This window comes from Microdochium trichocladiopsis (assembly GCF_020744255.1).
Source record: "Microdochium trichocladiopsis strain MPI-CAGE-CH-0230 chromosome Unknown B0I36scaffold_7, whole genome shotgun sequence".
NCBI lineage: Eukaryota > Fungi > Ascomycota > Sordariomycetes > Xylariales > Microdochiaceae > Microdochium > Microdochium trichocladiopsis.
Genome location: NW_025763550.1, coordinates 1706801 through 1729272, shown reverse-complemented (window position 1 = coordinate 1729272; position 22472 = coordinate 1706801). Strand labels below are relative to the sequence as shown.

At 56.2% G+C, this 22472-nt stretch overlaps 8 protein-coding genes across 8 annotated transcripts; 4 read left to right on the top strand and 4 right to left on the bottom strand.

Annotated features, from left to right (window-relative positions):
* Positions 1–2921: 2921 nt before the first annotated feature.
* B0I36DRAFT_327688 (uncharacterized protein) lies at positions 2922–6676 on the bottom strand. Its single transcript, XM_046154503.1, has 5 exons — positions 6462–6676; positions 6212–6267; positions 5992–6096; positions 5767–5915; positions 2922–5671 (listed from the first exon to the last, which is right to left on the bottom strand). The coding sequence occupies exons 1-5, from the start codon at positions 6500–6502 to the stop codon at positions 3053–3055; spliced, it is 2970 nt and encodes a 989-aa protein (XP_046010509.1). The 5' UTR covers positions 6503–6676; the 3' UTR covers positions 2922–3052.
* Positions 6677–7178: 502 nt separating this feature from the next.
* On the bottom strand, positions 7179–8360 carry B0I36DRAFT_142253 (uncharacterized protein). The gene has a single exon (XM_046148389.1). The coding sequence runs from the start codon at positions 8047–8049 to the stop codon at positions 7402–7404; it is 648 nt and encodes a 215-aa protein (XP_046010508.1). The 5' UTR covers positions 8050–8360; the 3' UTR covers positions 7179–7401.
* A 2658-nt stretch (positions 8361–11018) lies between these two features.
* On the top strand, positions 11019–13052 carry B0I36DRAFT_142221 (putative TOS1-like glycosyl hydrolase-domain-containing protein). The gene is made up of 4 exons (XM_046148388.1): positions 11019–11587; positions 11657–12120; positions 12183–12349; positions 12415–13052. The coding sequence occupies exons 1-4, from the start codon at positions 11354–11356 to the stop codon at positions 12882–12884; spliced, it is 1335 nt and encodes a 444-aa protein (XP_046010507.1). The 5' UTR covers positions 11019–11353; the 3' UTR covers positions 12885–13052.
* Positions 13053–13672: 620 nt separating this feature from the next.
* B0I36DRAFT_327683 (uncharacterized protein) lies at positions 13673–14334 on the top strand. Its single transcript, XM_046154502.1, has one exon. It carries the CDS (start codon positions 13999–14001, stop codon positions 14272–14274), a length of 276 nt encoding a protein of 91 aa, XP_046010506.1. The 5' UTR covers positions 13673–13998; the 3' UTR covers positions 14275–14334.
* A 233-nt stretch (positions 14335–14567) lies between these two features.
* On the top strand, positions 14568–16191 carry B0I36DRAFT_292376 (NmrA-like family protein). Its single transcript, XM_046151771.1, has 3 exons — positions 14568–15110; positions 15226–15415; positions 15472–16191. Exons 1-3 carry the CDS (start codon positions 14931–14933, stop codon positions 16059–16061), a joined length of 960 nt encoding a protein of 319 aa, XP_046010505.1. The 5' UTR covers positions 14568–14930; the 3' UTR covers positions 16062–16191.
* Positions 16192–16694: 503 nt separating this feature from the next.
* B0I36DRAFT_327681 (uncharacterized protein) lies at positions 16695–17605 on the bottom strand. The gene has a single exon (XM_046154501.1). It carries the CDS (start codon positions 17349–17351, stop codon positions 16776–16778), a length of 576 nt encoding a protein of 191 aa, XP_046010504.1. The 5' UTR covers positions 17352–17605; the 3' UTR covers positions 16695–16775.
* A 1623-nt stretch (positions 17606–19228) lies between these two features.
* B0I36DRAFT_246354 (DAHP synthetase) lies at positions 19229–20746 on the bottom strand (the record flags this gene model as incomplete). The annotated part of the gene is made up of 2 exons (XM_046150226.1): positions 19229–20183; positions 20250–20746. 2 exons carry the CDS (start codon positions 20744–20746, stop codon positions 19229–19231), a joined length of 1452 nt encoding a protein of 483 aa, XP_046010503.1.
* A 766-nt stretch (positions 20747–21512) lies between these two features.
* Positions 21513–22056, top strand: B0I36DRAFT_364874 (uncharacterized protein; the record flags this gene model as incomplete). Its single annotated transcript, XM_046159051.1, has 2 exons — positions 21513–21800; positions 21958–22056. 2 exons carry the CDS (start codon positions 21513–21515, stop codon positions 22054–22056), a joined length of 387 nt encoding a protein of 128 aa, XP_046010502.1.
* Positions 22057–22472: the final 416 nt, after the last annotated feature.

The following is a 22472-nucleotide window of genomic DNA, read 5'->3' as shown; positions in this document are numbered from 1 at the left end:
TTTTGTGCTTTCAGGACTCGCAGCCCAGCGGCCCCTTCGAACTCAGACATGGGTCACGCGCCCGCCGGCAACTGTATGGTAGGGTCAAGTTCCAAGTCCTCCGCGTCTATGACCAGCACGAATTGGCCATGCCTTGAGCAGCAGCTCCGATATGCGGTGGTATGTGGTCCCATCGCCGGACCGAACTGCCTTTGACAAGGCAAATTCCACCTCCTGGGACTAGAATGGGACAGCCCTTTTCGGCTTGCCTGTTTGGGCATTCCGCCGGGCCTGTCTGGGTTGAGAGCGGCCCCACCGCAATTCCTCACCTCCATCCCCTGCCAGCATCGCAGCAACCCCACAACTCGGATGTTCTGGCCACGATCGGGGCCCAACGATCCTTGCTTCTTGCAGGAGGAGGCCCGGCATCGCAAAACCCAGCTTGGACAAGTCAATTTTCGGCTAAATCTTGGGACGTCGAAAAGAGGCTGTCGGGTGGTCACGAATCAAGGCCGCTGCTGTCTCCAGCTCGAATGGGCTGGTCAAGCTGCAGATGGATTTACCACAAGACAAACTACCAGTCAAGAGAGTGATGCCATCCGTGGCTGTTGGGTATGTATGCAGACATCCCCCTGGTCATCGAGCTGCTACAAACCTGAGCTGCACTGCTCAAGTACCATTGGCTGGTCGTGCGTTGCCATTCTGCAACACCATTCATCTATCTGCCTTTCAGCCAGTAACCGGGCCCTTCACTTCTACGCTGCATATTATCAAGCACATGTGCCCGTCCGACTCAGGGGAATATAGGGACTTGACGTGACGTATAGCTGCACCTCCTTTGACAGACCAGCCAACCAACCACAATTGCCGGGCGTTGTGAAATTTATACCAAGAACAGGATGCACTTCGTCTGTTCAATGCTTGCGAGCCTTGCCGACATCCCACTCATTATCGCATGCCCACACGTTCTTCTCTCCACATTCCCCGGCAGTACTTGCTTGGAGATCCTCTGCCTTCAAATCATTATCCCACTTGATGATCACAATGACCAAAGAATTGGTCACGTACGTATTTGTTACTTCGACATAACGTAACCCACGGGTGACCCGCCCACTTTCCGGGCTATCGTCCGACAATATATAAGTCAATTCAACCATAACGCCTCAAATCAATTGAAACTATTCAGAATCCTCTTCTTCAGAGGCAGATACAACTTTCTGACACGTACGAGCATTATGACCGGGCTCGCTGCAGACGCCACATCGTCGCGCGCGCGTTTCGGGCCTCCTCGTACGACCACTATTCTGACTCGTTTCCGCTATTAACTGCTGCGTCACATCGATTTGAGCCTTCAAATCCTTTGCCTGATCAATCGTGAGGGACCCTCCTTTCTGTAGCTGCTTTCTTTTCGTACGACGACGGCGGCTAAGGCGGTCATTTGCATCTCGAAGTTCGGCGAGCTCTTGGCGTATAAGGTCCTGCTCGTGTACCATCATTATAACTCCTTTTTCCAGCTGCCGTAGGCTCTCAACAATGGACGACGGTGAGCTATTCTGGTGTCGTATGATGCGATTTTTAATATACTTCGTCTGCGATTCGGTCTCAATTGGGTTGTTCGGCGTCTTTGAAACCCATGGGGGTGGTAGTCCAGCAGAGGAACCAGGTGGTGTCGGCGTATGAAACTTCATATCTAGCTGCGAAATCACATAATTCGGGTCGTACGGTACTAGGCCTGTCGCTCTAAAGCCTGTCTGGATGTTTGATTTGGTCATTGCAGCGTCGTACGCCTTATAAAAGGCTGGGAGGAAGTCCTCCTTTGAAACGTGGGTTACGTGCGCCCGCATTAGACCTTCGATTTCTTTACCGTACGCCCGTTTCAGAGGTCCAAAACACCCAACATCGAGAGGCTGGAGCTTATGCGACGAATGAGCAGGCATACAGAGCGTGATAATATTCTGTTCTTTGCAGTAGAGCTCGAAATCGACGGAATGGTGGCTCTCGTGGCCGTCGAGGATGAGGAGGCGGTAGGTACCCTTCGTACGACTCTTCGTATGGAAATCGAAGTGTTTTACCCATTCTAGGCCTCTCTCGTTCGTCGTCCAACCGTTTTCTGAAAGCGCGATTACCCAGTCGGCCGGTAGAGGGCTATTCGCGGTCCAGGAGTCGAGGTGGACCTTCCCGGCGAAGATAATGTACGGCGGGATTGAATAGCCGTACGACGCGATACCCTGGATTACTGTAACCCATTCCTGATTACCTTGTTGTACGGCTCTTGGCCTCCCGCGTCGATCGGAGGTCGTAACAACAGTTTCGGCGGAGATTTTACCCATCGCGAAGCCCGTTTCGTCGAAGTTGTAGATATCGTCATCGTGGATCCCGTATTTCGCGATTATGTTTTGTACGAGCTCAAACCACGCGCGATACGCGTCTGGATCTTCGCAGAGGACTCTCTGGTAGTCGATTCTTCGATTAAAACGCGTACGGAGCTCTGATCGTCGTCGGACGAAGGTTGAGGCCCAGTTCGTTCCGACACGCGGCGCGTCGCGTACGGCGAGGAGTCGATCCGCCATTTCTCGAACACCACTAAGTCGCGGTGGAAATGATCGCGAACCTAGGTCGATTACGTATCGTATAATACTCTCCTCTTCGTACGAAGTCAATTTCTGGCAGGGTGGTCGGGTATCGCGTTTTTGCTGTGCGCCGCGTTTTCGGTCGCGAAGTGTCGTACGAGGGACTTTGTAGATCTGCGCAGCCTTTCGTACGCTTAATTTTGGATCGGATTGAAGCGCGTTTAGCGCTAGAATAATGTCGCCTTCATTCGATTGCTGTGGCATGATTTTTGGTGGAGGAATATGGGATTGAAGATAGCTTGTACAGAAAGATTGGGAAAGTGGGCGGGTCACCCGTGTGGGCGGGTCACCCGTGGGTTACGTTATGTACAATTCGTATTCATACAAGCTGCCAGGCGCTAGATACGTGTAGATGCCACCCAAGCCAATATCCTGCCTGGTTCACCCACGCCGCACTACATACATGACTATGCACCACTCAGAACCGTTACAACTATTCTGTTTCAAGCCGCCGCAGGCATCTGGTACATCAGAGAGACCCTATCGTCGCTGATGACCCTGCCCCATTCCAGCAGCAGCCGAAACATGTAAATCTCCATGTCTGAGCGCCTGAGCGCCTTGCGAGCCCAGCGGCTGCCTTCCTCGGCGATCCACTTCGCGTCCTGGGTCTGCGCGTCCATGTCCCCAGCGCTGCGCGTCCGGCCGTTGAGCGGCCCCCGGCCGGTCAGCCCGACAAAGTACGCCACTGTGCTGTGGAGCGCGTGGTAGCGGAGGTCTAGCGGTATGAAGTGCGCCCAGGGTGTGAGGCGCTCCGTGTACCACTCGCAGAAGATGGAGGATAGGATGGGCAGCTGGGCCGGGGAGTACAGGGCGTGCAGGAATGACGGTGATTTCGGGGTAGACCGTGTCGATGGGAACGGTCCGTCTTGCGTGTCGAGAATGATTTTGTATCGGTGATTGTCATTGTCCCACGCGCCGTCGTCCTTGTTATCGTCTTGCTGCTGCTGTGCTGCGGCTTCTGCCCCGTTCGTGCTGCCGCCGAGCTCGGCTTCGAGAAGCCGGCATACCTCGGTGGTGCAGCCATCTTTGTTCGTAAAGTCGACGGCGAACGGCAGGACGCCATTCGCATTCTTGGTCGGCACTTTCTCGTGGTGAAAGAATCTCGGCGCGTTCTCCTCGTCGCCTGACTTCCAGCCCACAAGAAGAGCGACTTTGTCCGTGCTGCTGGCGTTGCGCAGCAGATGCACGAGCCTGTTGCGGTGGCTACCGTGGTGCGACTTCGGCGTCAGTAGATGCGCATCGCTGACATTGCCTTGCCAAGAGACTATATCAACGCCCTTGTCGAAAGGCCGGCTCGTCTTTGCCCCTTCCGCCCACGAAGGTGTCCGCTTCGCGTCACTGGGGTGCGGGACGAGAATGTCGTTAAAGCTGTCCGTCTTGGAGGTGCTGAACAAGGGCAGTAGATCCTGGAACAGGTCGGACTGGTGCGGGAGCGTGTAGAACTCGTGCAGATTGAAAACGTCGGGCTGGTGGCAGTGGTCAAGGGCCTTTTCCCAGTTGTTCAGAAATTGGCCAATCGAGTGTGGATGCGCGCAGCTGCTGCAGAAGTCTCGTGCGCCTTCGTCGAGACCGCGCCGAGTTGGTGATCCTGGCGGGCACGCGAGAGCCTGCAGCTGACGAAACGTCTTGACAGAGAGGTAGTGTTGGGCATTGCCCGATGCCTTGGCCACGGCGTCGGTATATCCAGAGAACAAAGCAGGTAGTTGCTGTGGTCGTTGGGGGCGATCCAAGACTAGCTTCCCCTGGCGCTGGCCAGCCTCGGTCAACAAGTGGATGTCCTCCCACGGCGACAGAACCTTAGGTCTCCTCCCAAGATTGAACGCAAGAGACATGTCCGGCAAATGCTCTGCGAACGGCGAGATCAGGTCGACCATGTCGTCCAGCCACTCCTTCTGCTGAGTAGACGCGCTGTTAGCCACGTGCGAGGCAATGCCCTGTTTGATGGTCACCACACCAACATCGGGAAGACGTCGCAGGATGTCAACACCCTCCCGGATCTGGCGCGGATGCATGCCCCAAAATGGCATGATGTCCTTTCCGATCTGATTATACATGTCCATGACGGCCGATTTGTGCTCCATGGCATATTCATACCACTTGTCGAAATTTGGCGGCGGACTGCGGCCGTGGTGGCGCTCTCTGTACTCGATCACGGCGCTCTTGAGAGAGTCGCTGGCCGTTGCATGCCGCAGCCAGCGATCTGTCTCGACCCGTTTGGAGTAGACCAGCTCAGCCACCCTGTGCCTACCGAACGGATATCTCCCCAGCAGGCTGAACGTGATGGAGAAAAGCAGCACGCCAAAGAGGACAACTACGACGAAGAAGCGCCGTATCCGCGCCGCACGCCGCTGAGTTGTTGTGTTGAGGAATACTGTGACGCCAATAAACAGCAGAACCATCACGACCAACGGCTGGTCTGGTGAGATCTGCTCGAAGGAACCAATATACAGCGTATATTGCACGCTGAGGATGAGGCCACAAAGATATGTCGCCAATCCTACAGGAACAATGGGCCCAGCCTGAATCGTCCACAACATTAGCGAGATTAACACTGCAGCGGCTACAGCGCTTATGCTGACAAGGTCGGTTGCATAAATCTTTGCTAAGTCACGATAACTTCCAAGGTCAACAGGCTCAGCCTGACCAGAGGATCGTGCCACCAGATGGAAGAAAGCTATGAGTGCGGAGGCGTTGAGCAATAGAAGCCCCAGAGCACGCAACCTGGGTGTCGTATCACCGAGATTGAGTAGCAGTGCCCTAGTCATGAGGATCATGCCAGCATCTGTGACAACGCCCACGAATTGCATAAGCAAGACAGACCGCTGACTGTCGATGATCGTCGAGCAAAAGTAGGTCGAGCTCTGCAGGAGATCCATGCTTAGGAGCACGCCAAGGGAGATCATGATCGAACTGGCGAGAAGGCTGATGGGTGACTCTTTGAACCATGTCACGACGTCTTCCCAGAAGGAACCCCACATCTCTGGGGGATCATCAGAGACCGCGCGCGGTGGTGGATGCTGAACGACGAATTCGTGCGCTGCCAGCAGCATTGGAAGGAATGCCTGCGTGTTCGAAGGTCAGCACAACCGCGGTGACAAACATTGACGTTGCTGCTGCAGAACTGTGCGTGCATCAGAATCATGTGAAAACGGCTTACCTCGATCCCCTTGCCGCTGCACTGCACCTCGTCCATGACGCGTTGGAATATTTCAACACGGAGGGCAACAAGAAGGGTTATTGCCAGGACAGATTTGCGATGCCGCACGAACAAAGAGAGGGCCTGCTCTCCATGTCCAGAAGTTGAATCTGTGAACGGACCAGTCAGTACCAATGCCGCCTATCTTCCCAACACACCTATATGAAGTGAAGACGAAGGACGCACCATGTTTGTTGCCGTGCCACGGTAGCCACCGTGAAACCAGAGAAGCCAGGAGTGTAAAGCATCCAGTGAGAATAAGTACGAGAGTCGATGAGAGCCGTGGCTGGTCTATATCGTCGGCACCGTCATCAGCACTTTCTACACAAAGACTATTCCGATTGAAGGCATCAATCCGTATGAGACTCCAGCTGAGAGGAGATCTTTCTGTTGTTGCATGGCTTACCTGTAAGCGAGCTTTTTTGCAAAGACGTCACCAAACATAGGGATGAAACTAGGAAGCTGTTGTCGCGCCGGAGGGATTAGCGACATTGTCACTGGGTCGAGTGGTTAAATGGAAATGCCTTTGCGCTTATTCTAGATCCAGGGTGAACAGCAGTAGAGTCGTGCCAGTGATGACACGGGCAAAACAGTTGGTGGACGGGTGCTATCTGGGCGCGACAACAGTCTGGCCCCCAGGCCGCGGTGGCACTTACCAAACTTGGACAAGGAACCCAGCGTTCACAAGAGAGGTCATTGCCTCGTCTCACAGCAGAGTGTGAGACCCTCCGCCGTGCAGGTTCTTCGGGGCTGTTATGGCGAGCAATACCAAAGCTGCATCATAGTTGTCTCAGAAACGAGCGTGTGAGGCGACAATGGCAAGCCGGATTAGCACAGAAATGTTTAGTTGCAGACAGCTGCTCTTTTCGTGGTTGCCTGAAGTGCGATCGTGCAGAGGGACCTCGGGAGCTCTGGAGCTCTGGAGGCTCAGCCTCAGGGGCGGCCAGGAGTACGTCAGTGCTTCAGCCACATTACCCAGGGCTCTCTCTGGCAGCTCCAGCGCAGATCGAAGACAAACTGCGGGTCCACGGATGTGGCTAAGCGGACCCATTTTGGAATTCAATTCAAACAATTGCATCCTCACATCCTTCAATCGCAAGCACGATTTTCCAATAGAACCAGACGTTGCGAATGGCTCTACGCATGCTTTGATTCGAGCCAAGGCGTTGAGAGAGCCGGGCCCTTTATGCAGGAGGCGTGACGCCATTGACCCTGCGCAGACTTGACGCTGGTGGACGGCAGCTAGGTTGAGGAGGGCAACCGTTCATCCATCATCCACCCAATTCATGATAATGAGGAGAGCTTCAACACTTCAATGCACGTTTCCAAGGGCGTCTGCTGTACTTCGTCATCTGGGCAGCAATCAGTGAAGTGGTACCATCAGCCCCCCTCGTTTCTTGCAGCACACCCCGTATGAGACACGGGGCTGGCGAGAGTCAAGACAGCTGTTCCACTTCGTCATGCAAGCACTTTAACACCCGTTCGGGATACATGGAGTCTCGGGCATGCCAGACGCGATATATATGGCCTTTCAAGACACACTCTACGCGACTTTACGCGTCTCAATGTTCTGCTCACGGGCCGCCGACTGTCATGTTAGCTCCCGGCCTCCCCTTGCGTCGTCGGGTCGTCAGGTGCGACATAATCTTCCGTGAGGCCCGATTTGATCGAGTAAGCAGTGTTGTCTGAACCTTGCACTAGAATGAAAAAGGAAGAAAAAAAAGCCCCCCCCCCATTGCTTTTCGCCGCCAAAAGGTTTGTTTCAAGTGCGGGTAGCCTGGGGCTGCGATCCTGTGAATACTTCTTGATCCTCATCCTCGGAGACAAGATTCCGCCTCGCTCCAAGTAGAGGCCAATCTTGACTGAGAATTTGCTCGGGTATTTGGATACACTCCCCTTGTGAGCACGACGCCGGTGGCATGGAGGCTGCTTGGGCTCGGTGGCTTTCATGGACTTGGTTCCTTCGATGGAGCACGAAGAGAGAAAATTTTGTGTGCTTCGTTGAGTCGGACCGCATTCCGCAACCTTGGACGCTGTTGGATGTGCTGTTTCGCCGTCTTCTTTTGCGAGCGGGATAAAAAAAAAACTTTTCAGCGTCAAGGGTGACTGGATCCTCGACCTCCGATGCATGATTCCGCCACTGACAAGCTCGGCATAAACTTGCCAAAGACTAGCTACCGACTTAACATGATGGGCCGCCTGGGACTGACCATTATTATGGTGGCACTTCGAGGTGGGGAGCATGAGGATCCTGGGTGTCGGTATCGATCACGGGAGGACATGGTTCACAACAGCGGGGGCCAGATCCTTCAACCTTGAATCGTCCTGCAGGACTTGCTTGGCATCTGCTGGCGCCTCTAGATTCTGCCCACGTGTGGTGTGCACCCGCTTCACGAACTCGACAGTTCTGCTCACCTGCCTGCTACCGCGCGACAAACAATGGGCCGCTACGCAGAAGTTTCCCACTAGCGTCGTTGTCAAGGGCGTGACAACTCATTGTTTACGAGTCGTGCTGCTGCATGTCCGCCCAGGAACCGAAGAGACGAATGGCCAGCTGGTGCCAATGGTGGAGGAGCTGCAGTTGTCCTGACTCGGTGGCCATAGAAATGTGCCGTTAGGTTGCGGAATGTCAACGGTCAGAGGGTGACGCCATATCCACACTCGCAGGATTTAGCAGGCTGGACCCTAAAGTGGAGTGTTTCTCTCCATATTTCCGCTTCGGCCCAGCTATCATTGCCACCGGCAAGTTTTTGTCCACAGCTTCGACACTAGAGCAGTTATCTAGCAATAGGGCAAAAGCCATTGAGGCGTGGTGCTCCCGGCAGCTGTGTCCTTTTTAGGTCCCGTCCGATCTCTTTCGCGCCAGATGAAAAGCTGCAGCCGGGTGGACCAGCGGTTGTACATCGTCGGCCCGTCGGTTCTCATGTCGGGAGCCGAGCTTTGGGAAGTCGCATGGGACAGAAAGGGTGAGCAGCGTGCTCGACGCTGGGATATCGTCTTGCTCGCCACCTCTGTATTTGAGCCATGGACTGACTTATTCCGTGCTGGCTTCGCGATTGCAATTTTGTTGCAAGAGCTGTTTACCAGTCGTGACAACGACTGAGCCAGCTTGCTCTCAGCCGCAATTGTGTTGGGCTGCTAACGGTGTTAGGCGATCTCGCGGGGTTGCGCATTGGAGCACATTCCCCCACTCCCCATGCCTACTCTCGTGGCAACATAGACGTTGAGGATCCTTGGGATGCAGACGTTGCCGTCATCTGGCGGATCTACGACGTGCCATGGCAGAACGACGTAGCTGGCGTCTGACAGGATTTGTCTGGCACCAGCGTCAATCCTGCGGGGTAATTTAAGGGCCCCAATCTCGACTCTCGTGTTGTGATCTGTTTCCCCAAGGTAGGGCTGGCGGACGTTTCAGGTCCGCCAGCAGGCGGTGCATGACGACGTGGGGAGTGTAACAACCACCACATCACATCAGCCTGCACAATCCCGCTCCTCTGGATCCTCCCAGCACCACCACCCACACATTCGGCAGATGGCGAACTTTGCCTCGAGCGTCGGGGCCAGGTGATCCGCAAGGCTGGCTAGCCGACTACTGCGTACTATGTAAGTGAGATGCTCCAGATCGGATCAGCAGCGCACGCCCGATGGGCAGATGGGTAGACGCCCGTTTCGTGACGCATGACCCAATCACGTCCCAGCTTGCGCCGTTGCGACGTTGTGCACAGGCCTGTCGGAGATCATTCATTTGGGACATGGCAGCATCGGGTGGCGCCAAGGACAGCACCCAATTTCGGAAGAAGGACACCTGGGGCGCATCACTTTACCTTGCTTGCTCCGGCCGCACGCTGGGCCAGTGGCACGGACAGTTTGTTTGCCTGTCTGTTGGGAAGGCTCTGTGCTTGCGCAGGCTGCATCCCCCCATTGCTCGCGATGGTTGGGGACCTGGAGTTGGCCCGGAGCTCAATCGAGAAATGGTCCGTTCCTGTCCACCTGCAACCACTGTCGCATAGGGCCATGATGAGGACGCGCAACTCGGCCCCAGAGGGCCCCAGAGGGTTCGAGATAGAGTAATATGGGGAGGTGAGACTCAGGAGAAGGGGGCCGCGTGGTTGTGCGGAGGCGACGCAAATGAGCTTTAATGAGGCAGATTGGCTCCAGGCTGGGCGACGCTCTCTGCGGATGGTGGGCTGCTGGGGGATCTGACAATGGGGGTCGCTTAGTGCACGGCCCCGAGACTCTGCTGCTGTCGATCCCAGTTTTGCGTGCATGGCGGCCCTGCAACATGCTGATCGTGGCCTGGCCTAGGCTCGACACCAGTTGTGGAAGGCGGCAGAGATAACAACAAGTGGGTGCCGGCGATTGTTGCGCGACAGACAATCCGAGTGTATTTTGAGAAGATTGTTGTTGTTGTTGTTGTTGTTGTTGTTGTTGTTGGCGGCGTCGTTGTTGTTATTTGCTGCCCCGGTCCGTCTACAGTTCATGCAGCCGCCCTTGTGTGTTTACGCTTGCGCACAACAATTCGCTACTAAAGTAGGTCGGGGCCGGGTAGTTGTCACCCTAATGGCAAGGTACTTTTCGCAGGCGAACAGCTGGAGCAGCATCTGGACGCTAACTCTAGGGGCCGCCCGTTCTGCAATTGTGCGTCAGGTGTCGCGGGCTGCGTGGCTGGATGTTTAGAGTTCCTTTGTTTCCAGATAGTAGCCTACCACTGCCGTGGGTGGTCTCCCTCGACAGCCCCATCGAGGACAGATTAGGTGCATCACTTATGCCGCGCACCCCGTCCGAGCCTGTCGCCTCTGTGTCTTCACCCTGTCTCAGCACGTGCCTCGTGACTTGGACAGGCGGTGTTTTCAACATAACTGCCGACATGGGAGGCTCTTGAGGCGCCGCTTGACAGCAAAGAAGCCCTGCCTGCGGCTTTTCGATGGGCTAGGCGCCTGCAAGATTGTGAGCGTCCAGAAAGGCATTGGATCGGCCCCAATGCAGGTACGGGGCACACCGTCGCAAAGCCAAGCCTTGGGCCCTGGCAGCGCCTGGGTGGGTCCTCCATCCTGCTGCTCGGCCCCAGCCAATCACGGGCTCCGCGCAGGGTCCTTTGCCCGCCAGGATGGCACAGGCCATCGAGTCGTGGGCCACACCACGCCAACACCACCGCGTCGACACTCCACCTGCACCTCTCGCCGCCCTCCCTTTTCGCCTTCTGGCGAGAGGGGCGTGCGCTTCCTCGTCCCGGGGCACACCCCTGCCGTTGCTTGGGCTTGGGTCCCTGGCTCCTCGTCGTGGTCCTCGTCCACATCCTCGTCGTCCCCTTTGCGTGGGCCCCCCTTCCCATGGCCCTTTAAAGAGCCTCGCCGCCCGCGAGGCTCACACCCTGCCCCAGCGCCCCCTCTAGTCCTCCCTCAGCTTGCCTGTCGCTCTCTAAACGCTCCTGGTGATCCCATCGCCTATCCGCTCCTTTGCGCGCCTCACGACTTCGCTTCTCCAGACACAAGCAACCTTTAGCAGCACCGTTAGCCCGTCTACCACACCGCTCGAACTCTCCGACATCATGAAGTACACCTCTGCCGTCCTGGCGGCAGCCGCCGCCACTGTCAACGCCGACATGACCGCCTTCAACGAGGGCGGCAACTGGTTTGCTGGCCTGGCTGGTGTTTCCCAGATCAAGTACGGCGGCCTCGATATCCCTGGTGCCTACCGTGCCGTCAGCAAGATGACCGCCGACGGTGTCTGCGAGTTTGTCACCAAGCCATACTCTGGCTCCATTGCTCCCTTTGACGAGGATGTACGAAACCCCCAACTGTCACCACTCTTTGACCGAGGGAGAGGTCGAGACTGACATGTGTTGCTCTAGTTGTCCATGCACCTGCGTGGTCCTCTCAAGCTTGCCTCCGTTGCCGTGTACACGCCTGGCACCGGCAAGCGTGATGTGCCCAAGCCTCACACCAAGCGCCACCAGCACGGCCACGCCCACCTCCACAAGAAGTCCGCTGAGGAGAAGCGTGCAGACATGGTCACCGCCGTCATTGACGGTGTGACGGTCTCTTGGGAGAACAACTGGTTCGGCGCCGCCGCTGCCCCTACTGAGGCGCCTGCCGCCGCCCCCGCCGCCGCCGCCCCTGCTGCTGTCGATGCTGCTCCCCTTGCTGGTGCCCACAGCGCGCCCTCTGGCACTATCAGCAGCGCTGGCTCGACCGACAGCGTCCCCGTCGGCAACTTCAAGCGTGTTGGCTACTACAGCGCCAAGGACAACATCGCCGAAGGCCTGACCTTCCTCGCCAACAAGGGCGACCCCAAGGTTTCTGGCACCTGGGACACGTAAGTCAGCCATGCTCGATCGCGGCTTTAGACTCCGATTGCTAACATGGTTCCTATCATAGTGTCTGGGGCAGCAGTCTTGCGTATGTCTCCGCCGATGGCGAGTCCTGCTCCGCTGGTCCTACCGTCTTCAACGGTGACCTGTCCGACGGCAACGAGATTGCCATCTACTCTGACATTGAGTGCGACGAGTCTTGCGGCGCTGTCCGCCCTGGCTCTGTTGCCTACAGTACGTCTACATGGACCCATCCCACGAAGTATTGCTTTAGCAACGGTCGACTAACACCCAAACAGAGGCCTTTGCTGGTGCCGACAAGGCCTTCTTCTTCGAGTTCCAGATGCCCGACACCGGTGCCACTGGCTGGAACAAGAACATGCCCGCCATCTGGGCCCTCAACGGCGCCATTGCCCGTACCGGCCAGTACTCTTCTTGCAGCTGCTGGAAGGGTGACAACGCCAGCCCCATCGAGGGTGGCTGCGGTGAGGCCGACATCTTCGAGGTTCTTGCCTCTGGCGACAAGAAGGCCAAGTCGACCTTCCACTTCGCCAACGCCCTTGGCGACTCCCACTGGTTCGCCCGCCCCACCGACAAGACCATCAAGATCGCCGCCGTGTTCCAGTCCTCGACTTCCACGGCTACCATCAAGGTCCTCGACGACAGCTTCGACTTCAGCACCAGCCTCACTGGCGCTCAGATCGAGTCCATTGTCGCCGACGAGGCCGACACCAACCTGTTCAGCTTCATGTCCTTTGGCAAGAACTAGAAAGTCTGGCCACGGCCTGATGAGGAGCGGGAGCGCGGAGCAGGGAGGCAGCGTTATATACATATGAGGATGACAATACCCTATACATACCCCTTATATACCTCAAGAGGATGCCATCATAGGTCTGTTCTGCAGTGCTTTTTGGATTTATTCTACATCATTCTCTTCCATTCAACTACCCAGGAAGGCATGCCCCGGTTGGCTTGTGTGGTGCCACATTTGTGTGATGTCCCGCGGGAGGGGTTGTACATTTTATCTCAACCCTTTTCGCCATGCATGTGGTCATTATTAGCCATGTAATAGAGTGTTTTGCCTACCGCATGTTCGGGCTCGCGGTGTCCATTGTTTTTAAGGTGATGATTTGTGGATACATCAGAGTTGCCACTGCAACCATACAGCATTTCTGGCAGCCACGACGACCTCCCTCTGGTTAACGGGGTGCCCACGGCGGAGGTTCCATTCTCGCATCAAATCGTCGACACTGGCTCCTTGGCAAAACCCTCGTCTAAAACCAGCCCTAGGAGTGCGCGGAATCAATGTGTATATGTGGTACGTGGATCGATCTTACGGCGATATTCTCTTGCTTCCAACAGTGATTTGAGGGGGCTGAGGGGCCCTTCGCGGTGGAGCATTGGATGCGTGCGCTCTCTCCTCGGGACAAACATCACCTGGTGAGCGTACACCCACTCTCACCTCTACTACCATGGACCAAAAAATGAAGGGGTTGAATGGGACAGCTCTTCTACTGCTGTCTGCTGTCTGCTGTCTGCTGTCTGCTGTCTGCTGTCTGCTGTCTGCTGTCTGCTGTCTGCCGTTCTTGTTGCTGTTGCTGCAGAGATATAGAAACTCACCATGTATACGCGGTGAAGGTTGAATCCCCCGAGTAATTTAGCTCCTCACGAGATGTCGTCGGGACTGCACTCCTGCCTGTTGTTGGCACGTGTGTAACAGGTTACCCCGCGGTCTTGCTGGCTCAGAGGGGGGCCGCGCAGAGATGGTGGAGTTTGACCGTTGAGAGACCTGGCCCGGACCCCCTCAATCTTGAGATCAGGTCCCACAAGAGTGGGCATTGTTCTTGCCATCCACCTTCTTATACGTACATTGCGTGTTTGAGATGGGGCACCGGAGCGCAGTTAGAATTTGTACAACCCCTCCCCTTCGCGCTTGCGTATGTGTGTGTAATGTGCCTTGTCAGTGCTTGCCAAGCTGTTTCTCATGTGTTGGTTGCAAATGCCCCGGGGCATGCAATACTACAACAGAACGTACTTACCTCAGCGTACTGCAGCAGTATGTAATGTGCAGGCAGGTGACGACACAGTTGCAGACCGGCATGGTGCAGGGAGAGCTGGCCTTGGCTGCAGGACAAGCGAGCCCAAAGGCCGCGTGCTAAGTGCTTACAGGCACATTTATCAGCCAGCAACGAGGCTGCAGGGCTCGGGGTGCGAAGCTGACTGAGAGTGTGGGGAACGCGGGCAGTCTCCCGGTGTCCGAGCTGGCTTTGGGCTTGCCCAGCCCTGGAGGTGACTGGCGGGAGACTGGCTTAATTGGGGACTGGGCCCTGGGGAGTTAGTCAGCATCGCACCTGCCTGCCCCAGAGGGCTTGCAAGTTGCAACGCCAGGCCCTCGGTGTCCGACAGTCGACCCGCTAAACTTTCTCGAGCGGCTGGCCAAAGGCGGGGCCTCGTTTTCTTTAGCTGGTGATTGGCCAATCGTCCAAGCTGCGCCTGCCACAGCTTCGTGACGAGAACAGTACGGCATGCGAACAACCTTCCGGCCGGTTGACAAACCTTGGAGCCGCAGGGACTTGCTGCCCAGGCGAGGTCCAGCTGCGACTGGGACAGAGTCCATGATGGAGTCAAACTATAAGAAGTCCGTGGGCGCCACCCTGTTCCTGGAGTTTCGGACCATCACCACCGCAATCACACTCGCACTCACATTCACACTCATCGCTCCTGCTCTCGTAGCACCACCAACTCTGTTATCCAGAACATAACCTTTCAAACATACCCAACAGCCTCAACAACTACTTCGCCTAACTTATCCACAATGGCCTCCAAGAAGATCCTCACCATCTTTGGCGCCACTGGTGCCCAGGGCGGCGGCATCATCTCGACCTTCCTCCACGATGCCAAGCTCAAGAACGAGTGGGCCCTCCGCGGCGTCACCAGAGATGTCTCCAAGGACTCTGCCAAGAAGCTCGCCAGCCAGGGTGTCGAAGTCGTCGCTGTAAGTCGGACCCTGAATGCCTTCCTTTATTATCATCCATTCTGCCTTTGAAGGGCAGTCTCAGTTGCAGTAGCCATCCAGCGCTAACATTAGCCTCTTGCGAACTCTATTTCAGGCGGATCTCAACGACAAGGCCTCCCTCGTCAAGGCCATGAAAGACTCGTACGCCGTCTTCGCCGTCACAAACTACTGGGAAAAGGCCGACGCCGATCTTGAGATCAAGCAGGGCAAGGATCTCGCTGATGCCGCCAAGGAGACGGGCGTCCAGCACTACATCTGGAGCACTCTATACAACGTCTCAGAGCGTAAGCAAACCCCGTCACAGCGAGCTTCTAGGTAGCGAGTCACTAACTCTTGGCAGGCTCCAATGGCAAGCTCCCCCACGTCTACCACTTTGACACCAAGGCCAAGGTTGCCGACTATGTCAGGCAGCTCGGGATCCCCGCCACCTTCTTCATGCCTGGCTTCTACGTGTCCAACATCCCCGGCGGCATGTTCCGCCAAGCGCCACCGGACAACAACTGGAGGTTCGCCCTCCCCGTCAAGGGCGACTCTCAGATCCCCTACTACGCGCCCAAGGAGGACACGGGCAAGTATATCAAGGCCATTGTGAACAACCGCGACAAGCTCCTCGGCAAGAACTTCCTCGCCGCCACGGCTTACACGACGCCCTTCGAGATGGTCGAGACCTTTAAGAAGCTCTTCCCCGAGGCCGGTGCCACCGCGCAGTACGTCGAGCTTCCCGGAGACGTGTACAAGGGTCTCATCAAGCAGAACATGTCGGCGCCCGACTTCATCGCGGAGGAGCTGTACGAGAACATGCGCCTCCTCGAGGAGTTTGGATACTACTTTGGCGAGGACCTCAAGCCGTCCCTCGACCTCGTCGATGAGCCCCTTACGACGTGGGAGGAGTATGCCAAGAAGGCGCCGGCTTTCAAGGATCTGAAGTAGCTGGCTGGTACAAAGGAGCACCTATAATGAATAAGCATGGAGACGAAGAAATCCGGCATGGATATGTACAGATAATGACTATAGAATTACTTTGAGCACATTCACTTTCAAGACAGTTGGCATGAAAGATAAAAAGCCCTTGTGCATTTGGTGTTAACTTGATTCACGCTGTTTTACATGCATCGTTCCCTCAAGAGTAAGAGCGCTTGCTCGATCTGCTTGGGGATCAGAAAGTCCTCGACCAGTCAAATGCAATCCCATCCGCTCCATAAGCGCAAAATGAACCTGTTCCCTGCTCAGCCCAGCTCATGAGATCGATTGGGGTCTTACAGGACCGACGATCTGCATATCTGCGTGTTCGTGCCTCCTTTTCTTCCATTCCAATTAGAGATTGGGGCACCCATGATCTTAGCTACCTACTTTAGTCTCGTATAACCTCGGATCGCCTCGCTTCAATGCCAGTTCTGATCATCTGCACAGCCTCACGCAAGAACACTGTTGGATAATTTCTTTTGCTCCTTGGGGCATTAAACATTATTAGTGCTATTTTCGGTCTGGGATTTCTTGGGCCTCTTGAACCCCCTCCATTCCTCCCCCCCCCCCCCCCCCCGTTACTTCAGGTGTCTAAAACACGCCTATGACATGTGCTGCATTATCTCCCTGCGGGAAAGTAACCACCCCGTAGCCATCCTGCGGGTGTACCTCATGATTATATTATTTGGTGTGCTTGGTTGTGTGTGCCGCGTCATGCTTTCCGTCCACGTGAAGACCGAATGAAGTGTACGGTGAGATGGGGGCCTGGTGAACTCGAGACTTCAAATGCCCACTCATGAGAGTACCACTGAGATCTGATCTTTCTTTTTCCCATTGGGGAACACGTAAGAACGGGTAGAAGAAAAAGGTCCTCGAAACTCCCCGGTCCTTAGCGTTTCGGTGTGCCAGAAACCTCTCCCCCTCAAGAGTCAGCATCGGCTGGCTCGCCATTGACCATGATGTTGCCGGGCACAGCGGAGATGGCGTCGACAGCGGCGACGGGAGCGCCATGGGCAGGGGCAGAGACAGCTGCAGCGGCATAGGTGAGTTTCTGACCATGAGCGTCACTGCTGCTGTTGGTGCCGGTGCCGTTGAGAGCTGAGTATCGACTTGCCTCGACATTGTCTGCGGTAGCGGCAGCTGTAGTAGTACCAGCAGCAGCAGCAGTAGTGTCGCCTTGGCTGGCCTCGTCCTGGCTGTCTGCTTTGTCGACAGGCGTGGCAGAGACGCAGGCGGTTCTGATGCTGGCGTTGGCATGGACACTTGGAGCGGGGCTGTGGGTGGTCAGCGGCGTGTCGCGACCCGATGACAATCCCGATCCGGGACGCAGCGACGATGATGTGGACGTCTTGCCATAGTTATCGAACAGTCCCGGCTCGAAGCCAGCCTCCGAGGAAGAGCAGTCGCTTGCGGCATCATCAGAGTCGGCAACCACGCGGAGGCCACTGTCGAGGCTCTCGTCATCCACAATGACGGTGTCGTTGGTGGTAAGATCATGGGCGGAAGAGCCGTCGGCAAGGTCAAAGTGGCTGATCACGCTGCTGACAGAACCGCTGCGGTCTCCTCGGCGCCGGCGCCGGCGCAGACTCTGATGCCCTTGGTGCTCACAATCATCGCATTGGCCGTCGGCATGGCCGCTGGCGATATTGCCACGTGAGAAGACCTGGAAGAACCGCAGCGAGCAGATGTCGTCCCAGTGCTTGTCGAACCAAGCCAGCACCAGGACGGGCACGATGACGAGCGCGATGCAGAAGTAGCCCACGGCATGGGCGAAGATGCGTAGCGAGGTCAGCGCGACGGCGTGTGCGGTGCTGCGAACGCGCGGAGGGGAGAGACCAGGCAGTGTGAGTACGATCGTGATCAGCACTGAAACTAGCACGGTGATAATGAACACCGTTGCAAGTGAGGACATGCCAGTGGCGCCCAGAGAGGCCGCGGGGCGGTCGTTGTTGTCGTCTGCCATCATGACGCTCATTGTTGCTGATGGCGTAAGCTTTGTGCGATATCCCTGTGACGCAGGTCCGCTCCAGGAGTGGTTTCTATGCAATTCGTGTTAGTGCGAGACACGAGATAATGAACAGAACTTCTGAGAGGGCATACTCAGAGGTCGGGCAAAGCGGTCGAGATTTTAGTAAGTGGTCAAGGTGCTGAGCTGGTCGTGAGGAATGATGCCTCGCCGGTTGTGTGGCTCAACGCAAGTGTTGAAGAACAAAAGGGCGGATGGTGACAGGAGGATCAAAATGGCTTGTGGGTGCTCGACCGAGCAAATCGCCTTGGTTGCCGTGGTTATTATAACGGCGCCTTGCTGCACAATTGGCTTTGCCAAAAGGCACAGGGTGGCCGCATGCCATCAAGACAAAGGAGACTGACTCCTGCATGGTGAATCCATTCAGCGAACAAGCCAGGCTGCAGATATGGGTTGACAGAGCCGGTATCCATACCAGGGACGCTGATACGGCCATTCTCTGGCACTTGAAACCAGAGGCCACTTATACTTGATTTGTCCCAGTGAATCCGTGGCGATACGGCTGCGCAGCGGTCTGCGCGCGAGGAACCGTTATTAGAAGTACAGGCCTGTCCTTTCCAACAAGCCGAGTTGATGCCCAAAACTGTGCCCCACCTGCCATGGAGTGCGATATCTTTCGACGAATTGAACCATCCGAAACCAGTTTCTCGCAGATTGCCAGGCAATGCCAAACATCTCGCCCAAACACACCAGCCTCCTCAGCACGAAAGGCAATCAGAAACACGCAAGCCCTTATGACACCGAAACTCGGCTGTCTCGCGGTTGCTTTGTTGTCTCGATCTGTTTGTAGCAATTGATGACAACACAATGATTGGTCTGTGGAATGGCTCGAGCCCATGGAAAGGTTTTCTGGTCATGGCTCGTCAACTTATCTCTCACCCACATGCCCTTCTACGTGGCTTATGAAAGCCGCGAGCCTCTATTTGGCCATGATAGACAGTCGCTCGTAGAGTTGGAGAAACAAACCTGCATAGCTGTTCACGAATGCCTTTGAAATGAGACTCAAGAATTCAGAACTCCTGATTTTTGTCACGCTTCTGATATTGGAAATTGCCAGAAACTTTTCGACTTCAATTGCACTTGGTCACGGCATGCTAGTCTTCCGCCCTTAATCGATCTCTGTGGACCGCTCCTTCCTGAAGTGATCCGCAACAAGGAAAGCAAGTTCGAGCGCCTGCTTCTCGTTCAGGCGTGGGTCACAAAAGCTCGTGTAGTTGGTTGACAAGTCGTCCTCCTCGAGACCCTCACTCCCGCCCAAGCACTCCGTAACAGCATCGCCAGTCAGCTCCAGATGCACGCCACCAAGGTAGCTGCCTTCCTCCTGGTGGATGGCGAGCGTCTGCTGCAGCTCCGAGAAGATGTCGTTGAAGCGCCGAGTCTTGATGCCGCTGCCAGTAGAACGGGTGTTGCCGTGCATCGGATCGCACTGCCAGATGACGCAGCGTTTGTACTCGCTCCCCTCCACGGCACGAATGTGTCCGGGGAGGAGCTCACGGACCTTGGACGCTCCGTAGCGGGTGATGAGCGTGATCTTGCCGGGCTCGCAATCCGGGTTCAGGGTCCGGAGAAGCTCCAGGAGATCCGAGGATGGGGTCGTGGGGCCGACCTTGATCCCGATGGGGTTGGCAATCCCGCGGAAGAACTCGACGTGAGCGCCATCGATCTGCCGCGTGCGGTCTCCAATCCAGATGAAGTGGGCCGAGGTGTCGTAGTACTGTTGTGTGCTCGCCGACGTACCATTTGTGGTTCCTGTCTTGCCAATGTGTGGCTTTTGCCCGGGATCCTCCATGAGTCTGGTCAAGCTCTCCTCGTATTCGAGCAAAAGCCCCTCGTGGCTCGTGAAGAGGTCGACGGTGGCAAGCTCAGAGTATTTATCGGCACCAATGGTATGCATGAAACGGAGCATGTCCCGGAGGAAATCCACTGCCTTGGTGTACTTGGCCTTGAGCTCCGGGTCCTTGACATGGCCGAGACTCCAGTTGAGCGGCCCATGGAGATCGGCAATGCCAGCCGACAGCGAGGCTCTGATGAAGTTGAGGGTGGCGGCGGAGTGGTTGTATGCCCTGCACAATATGTCAGTAGCTGGCAGCCACTCTCTTTCCGTTTTGTTCGCTTTGGAACCGACTCACTTGACCAGTCTCTGAGGATCGAGCTGTCTGTCCTCGAGGTTGAAGCCATTGAGGATGTCGCCCCGGAAGGAGGGAACCTCTTTGCCATCCACAATCTCTGTAGGACTGGACCTGGGCTTGGCATACTGGCCGGCCATACGGCCAATGCGGACGACTCTCTTGTTGGCGCCCCAGATGAGGACCAAGCTCATCTGCAGGAGCAGCTTGATCTTGGCCTCGATGCGGTCCTGACGGCAGTAGTCGAAGAGCTCGGCGCAGTCGCCGCCCTGGAGGAGGAAGGCATCGCCGCGGGCGACATCACGGAGGTTCTGCTTGAGACGGTTGATCTCGCGCGGGTGGACAATGGGCGGCAGCACGTTCAGCTCGGCCGTGGCCCGCCGGAGGGCCGCCTCGTCCGGGTACTCTGGGCACTGCTTTATCGGCTTAGACCGCCACGAGCTGGGCGACCAGCCGGACCCGGACCCGGCGGCGGTGGCAGTGGATCCCGCGCTTGCCATGCTTGTGCTCCCGCGACGGCAGCCAGAACGGATCGTAGAATGATTGGCGGCGAGGCGAGAGAGCCCGAGAGCCTGGGGGTGATCTGGCGTGGAGACAGTAGAGACCCTGCGTGTAAGAGTTTATCCTGAGCGGCGCGGGTGGCTGCGGCGAGGTCTGGTTGAGCGGATCGTGGACTGGACGGGCTAGAAAAAGCCCCAGGGTCGAGTACTGAGTTGCAATAGCGGATATATGTGACCTGGTACCTGGGGTGAGTCACAATGTCGTAGCCACAGAAACACCACGTTACAAGAATCAATTAGACTCAATCCTTCAATGTGTGATGTAAAATCAAACGAACTGTCCTCTGGTGTGCGGCCAGCTGCGGCCCATCCTGGGCGGCCCGAGGAACGTTACGAGTACTTGAAGTGGACCCCCGAGCCGCGCCTTTGTCGCCCACGTTTGCACCCAAAGTTGCGCCGTGCTCAAAGTACACTCCAGGTACTTTCCAGGATGGAGCAGGGACCCTCCTCGGGAGATGCAACCCCGCCAACCAATTCCGCTCGTTAGCTCGGAGCAAGGGTTTGGAGATGTGGGGAGCTACTACCATAGTACTACCATCGTAGTGACCTCACTCACTCCGCCTGCCTGTCTGCGGATGGACGTGTGAGCTTCACGCCCCCCAATTGTACCCATTTGACACTCCAAGCCACGTCAACGACCTTCACCATCATCACGATCCGAGAGACACTCCTCAGAACAAACAACAGAAAGACAGCAGCAACCATCATGGCCGAGCCACAGCCTCCCAAGGTCAAAGAAGGCGCCACGGGCGGCGACATCGAGGATGAGGTCCAGGACACCACGGCCAAGTCGGCCGAGGACCGCAAGGCCGCCGCCGCGCTGGCCAGCATGGACGCCCGCGCCGACGACGCCGGCAGCGGCTCCAACGGGGCCGTCGACCAGGAGGCCGCCAGCAAGGCGATGAAGAGCCTCGGCGGAGGGTCCGCGGCCAAGCCGGCCGCCGCGCAGGAGGTCAAGAAGGTCAAGGTTGATGCTGCAGATGTTGCGCTGCTGGTATGTGTTGTGTCCTAGGAGCTTTTTTTTTTTTTTTTTTTTTTTTTCAAAGCCTGGTGTTTCTTCACCTTTCTCGAGGCACGAGACAGAACCAATGGAGGTATCTTTATCTAGTGCTCGCTGGCTAACATAAATTTGCAACCACTCGGATCAATAGGTTGACGAGCTCGACCTCACAAAACCCAAAGCCACGGCCCTGCTCAAGGCTAACGACGGGAACGCGGTCAAAGCCATGAAGGCGCACATTGGCGTATGACGATCACACCTCCAGCCCTTATAAAAAGAACGCCCACCGTGGTGGTTGCTTCAGAAAAGCGCACCGCGATTTCAACAAAGGATCGACTTCGGACATCTATGGAACCCAATATAGCTAGTTGCCTGTCACGATCCGGTGCCGTGTGCTCAAGGCCATGACGAAAAACACACCACAGAAAGAAGGAAGGAGATGCCGGGTTTTCGATGGTGGTTGGGATTCTACAAGCTAAATAGTAGTAGTGCTGGGGTCACAGACACTGGGTGAAGCTGTCTCAGTCGTGTAGGAAGGCGCGTCGTTTGTCCTTTACGGGTAATTCGACTGAACTCCGGCGATCAATTACCCACTTCATGGAAGAAATGATTCACGCCAGTCAATCAATCGTTCCAACCTCGGAATCCTGGATCGTCGTGGCGCAC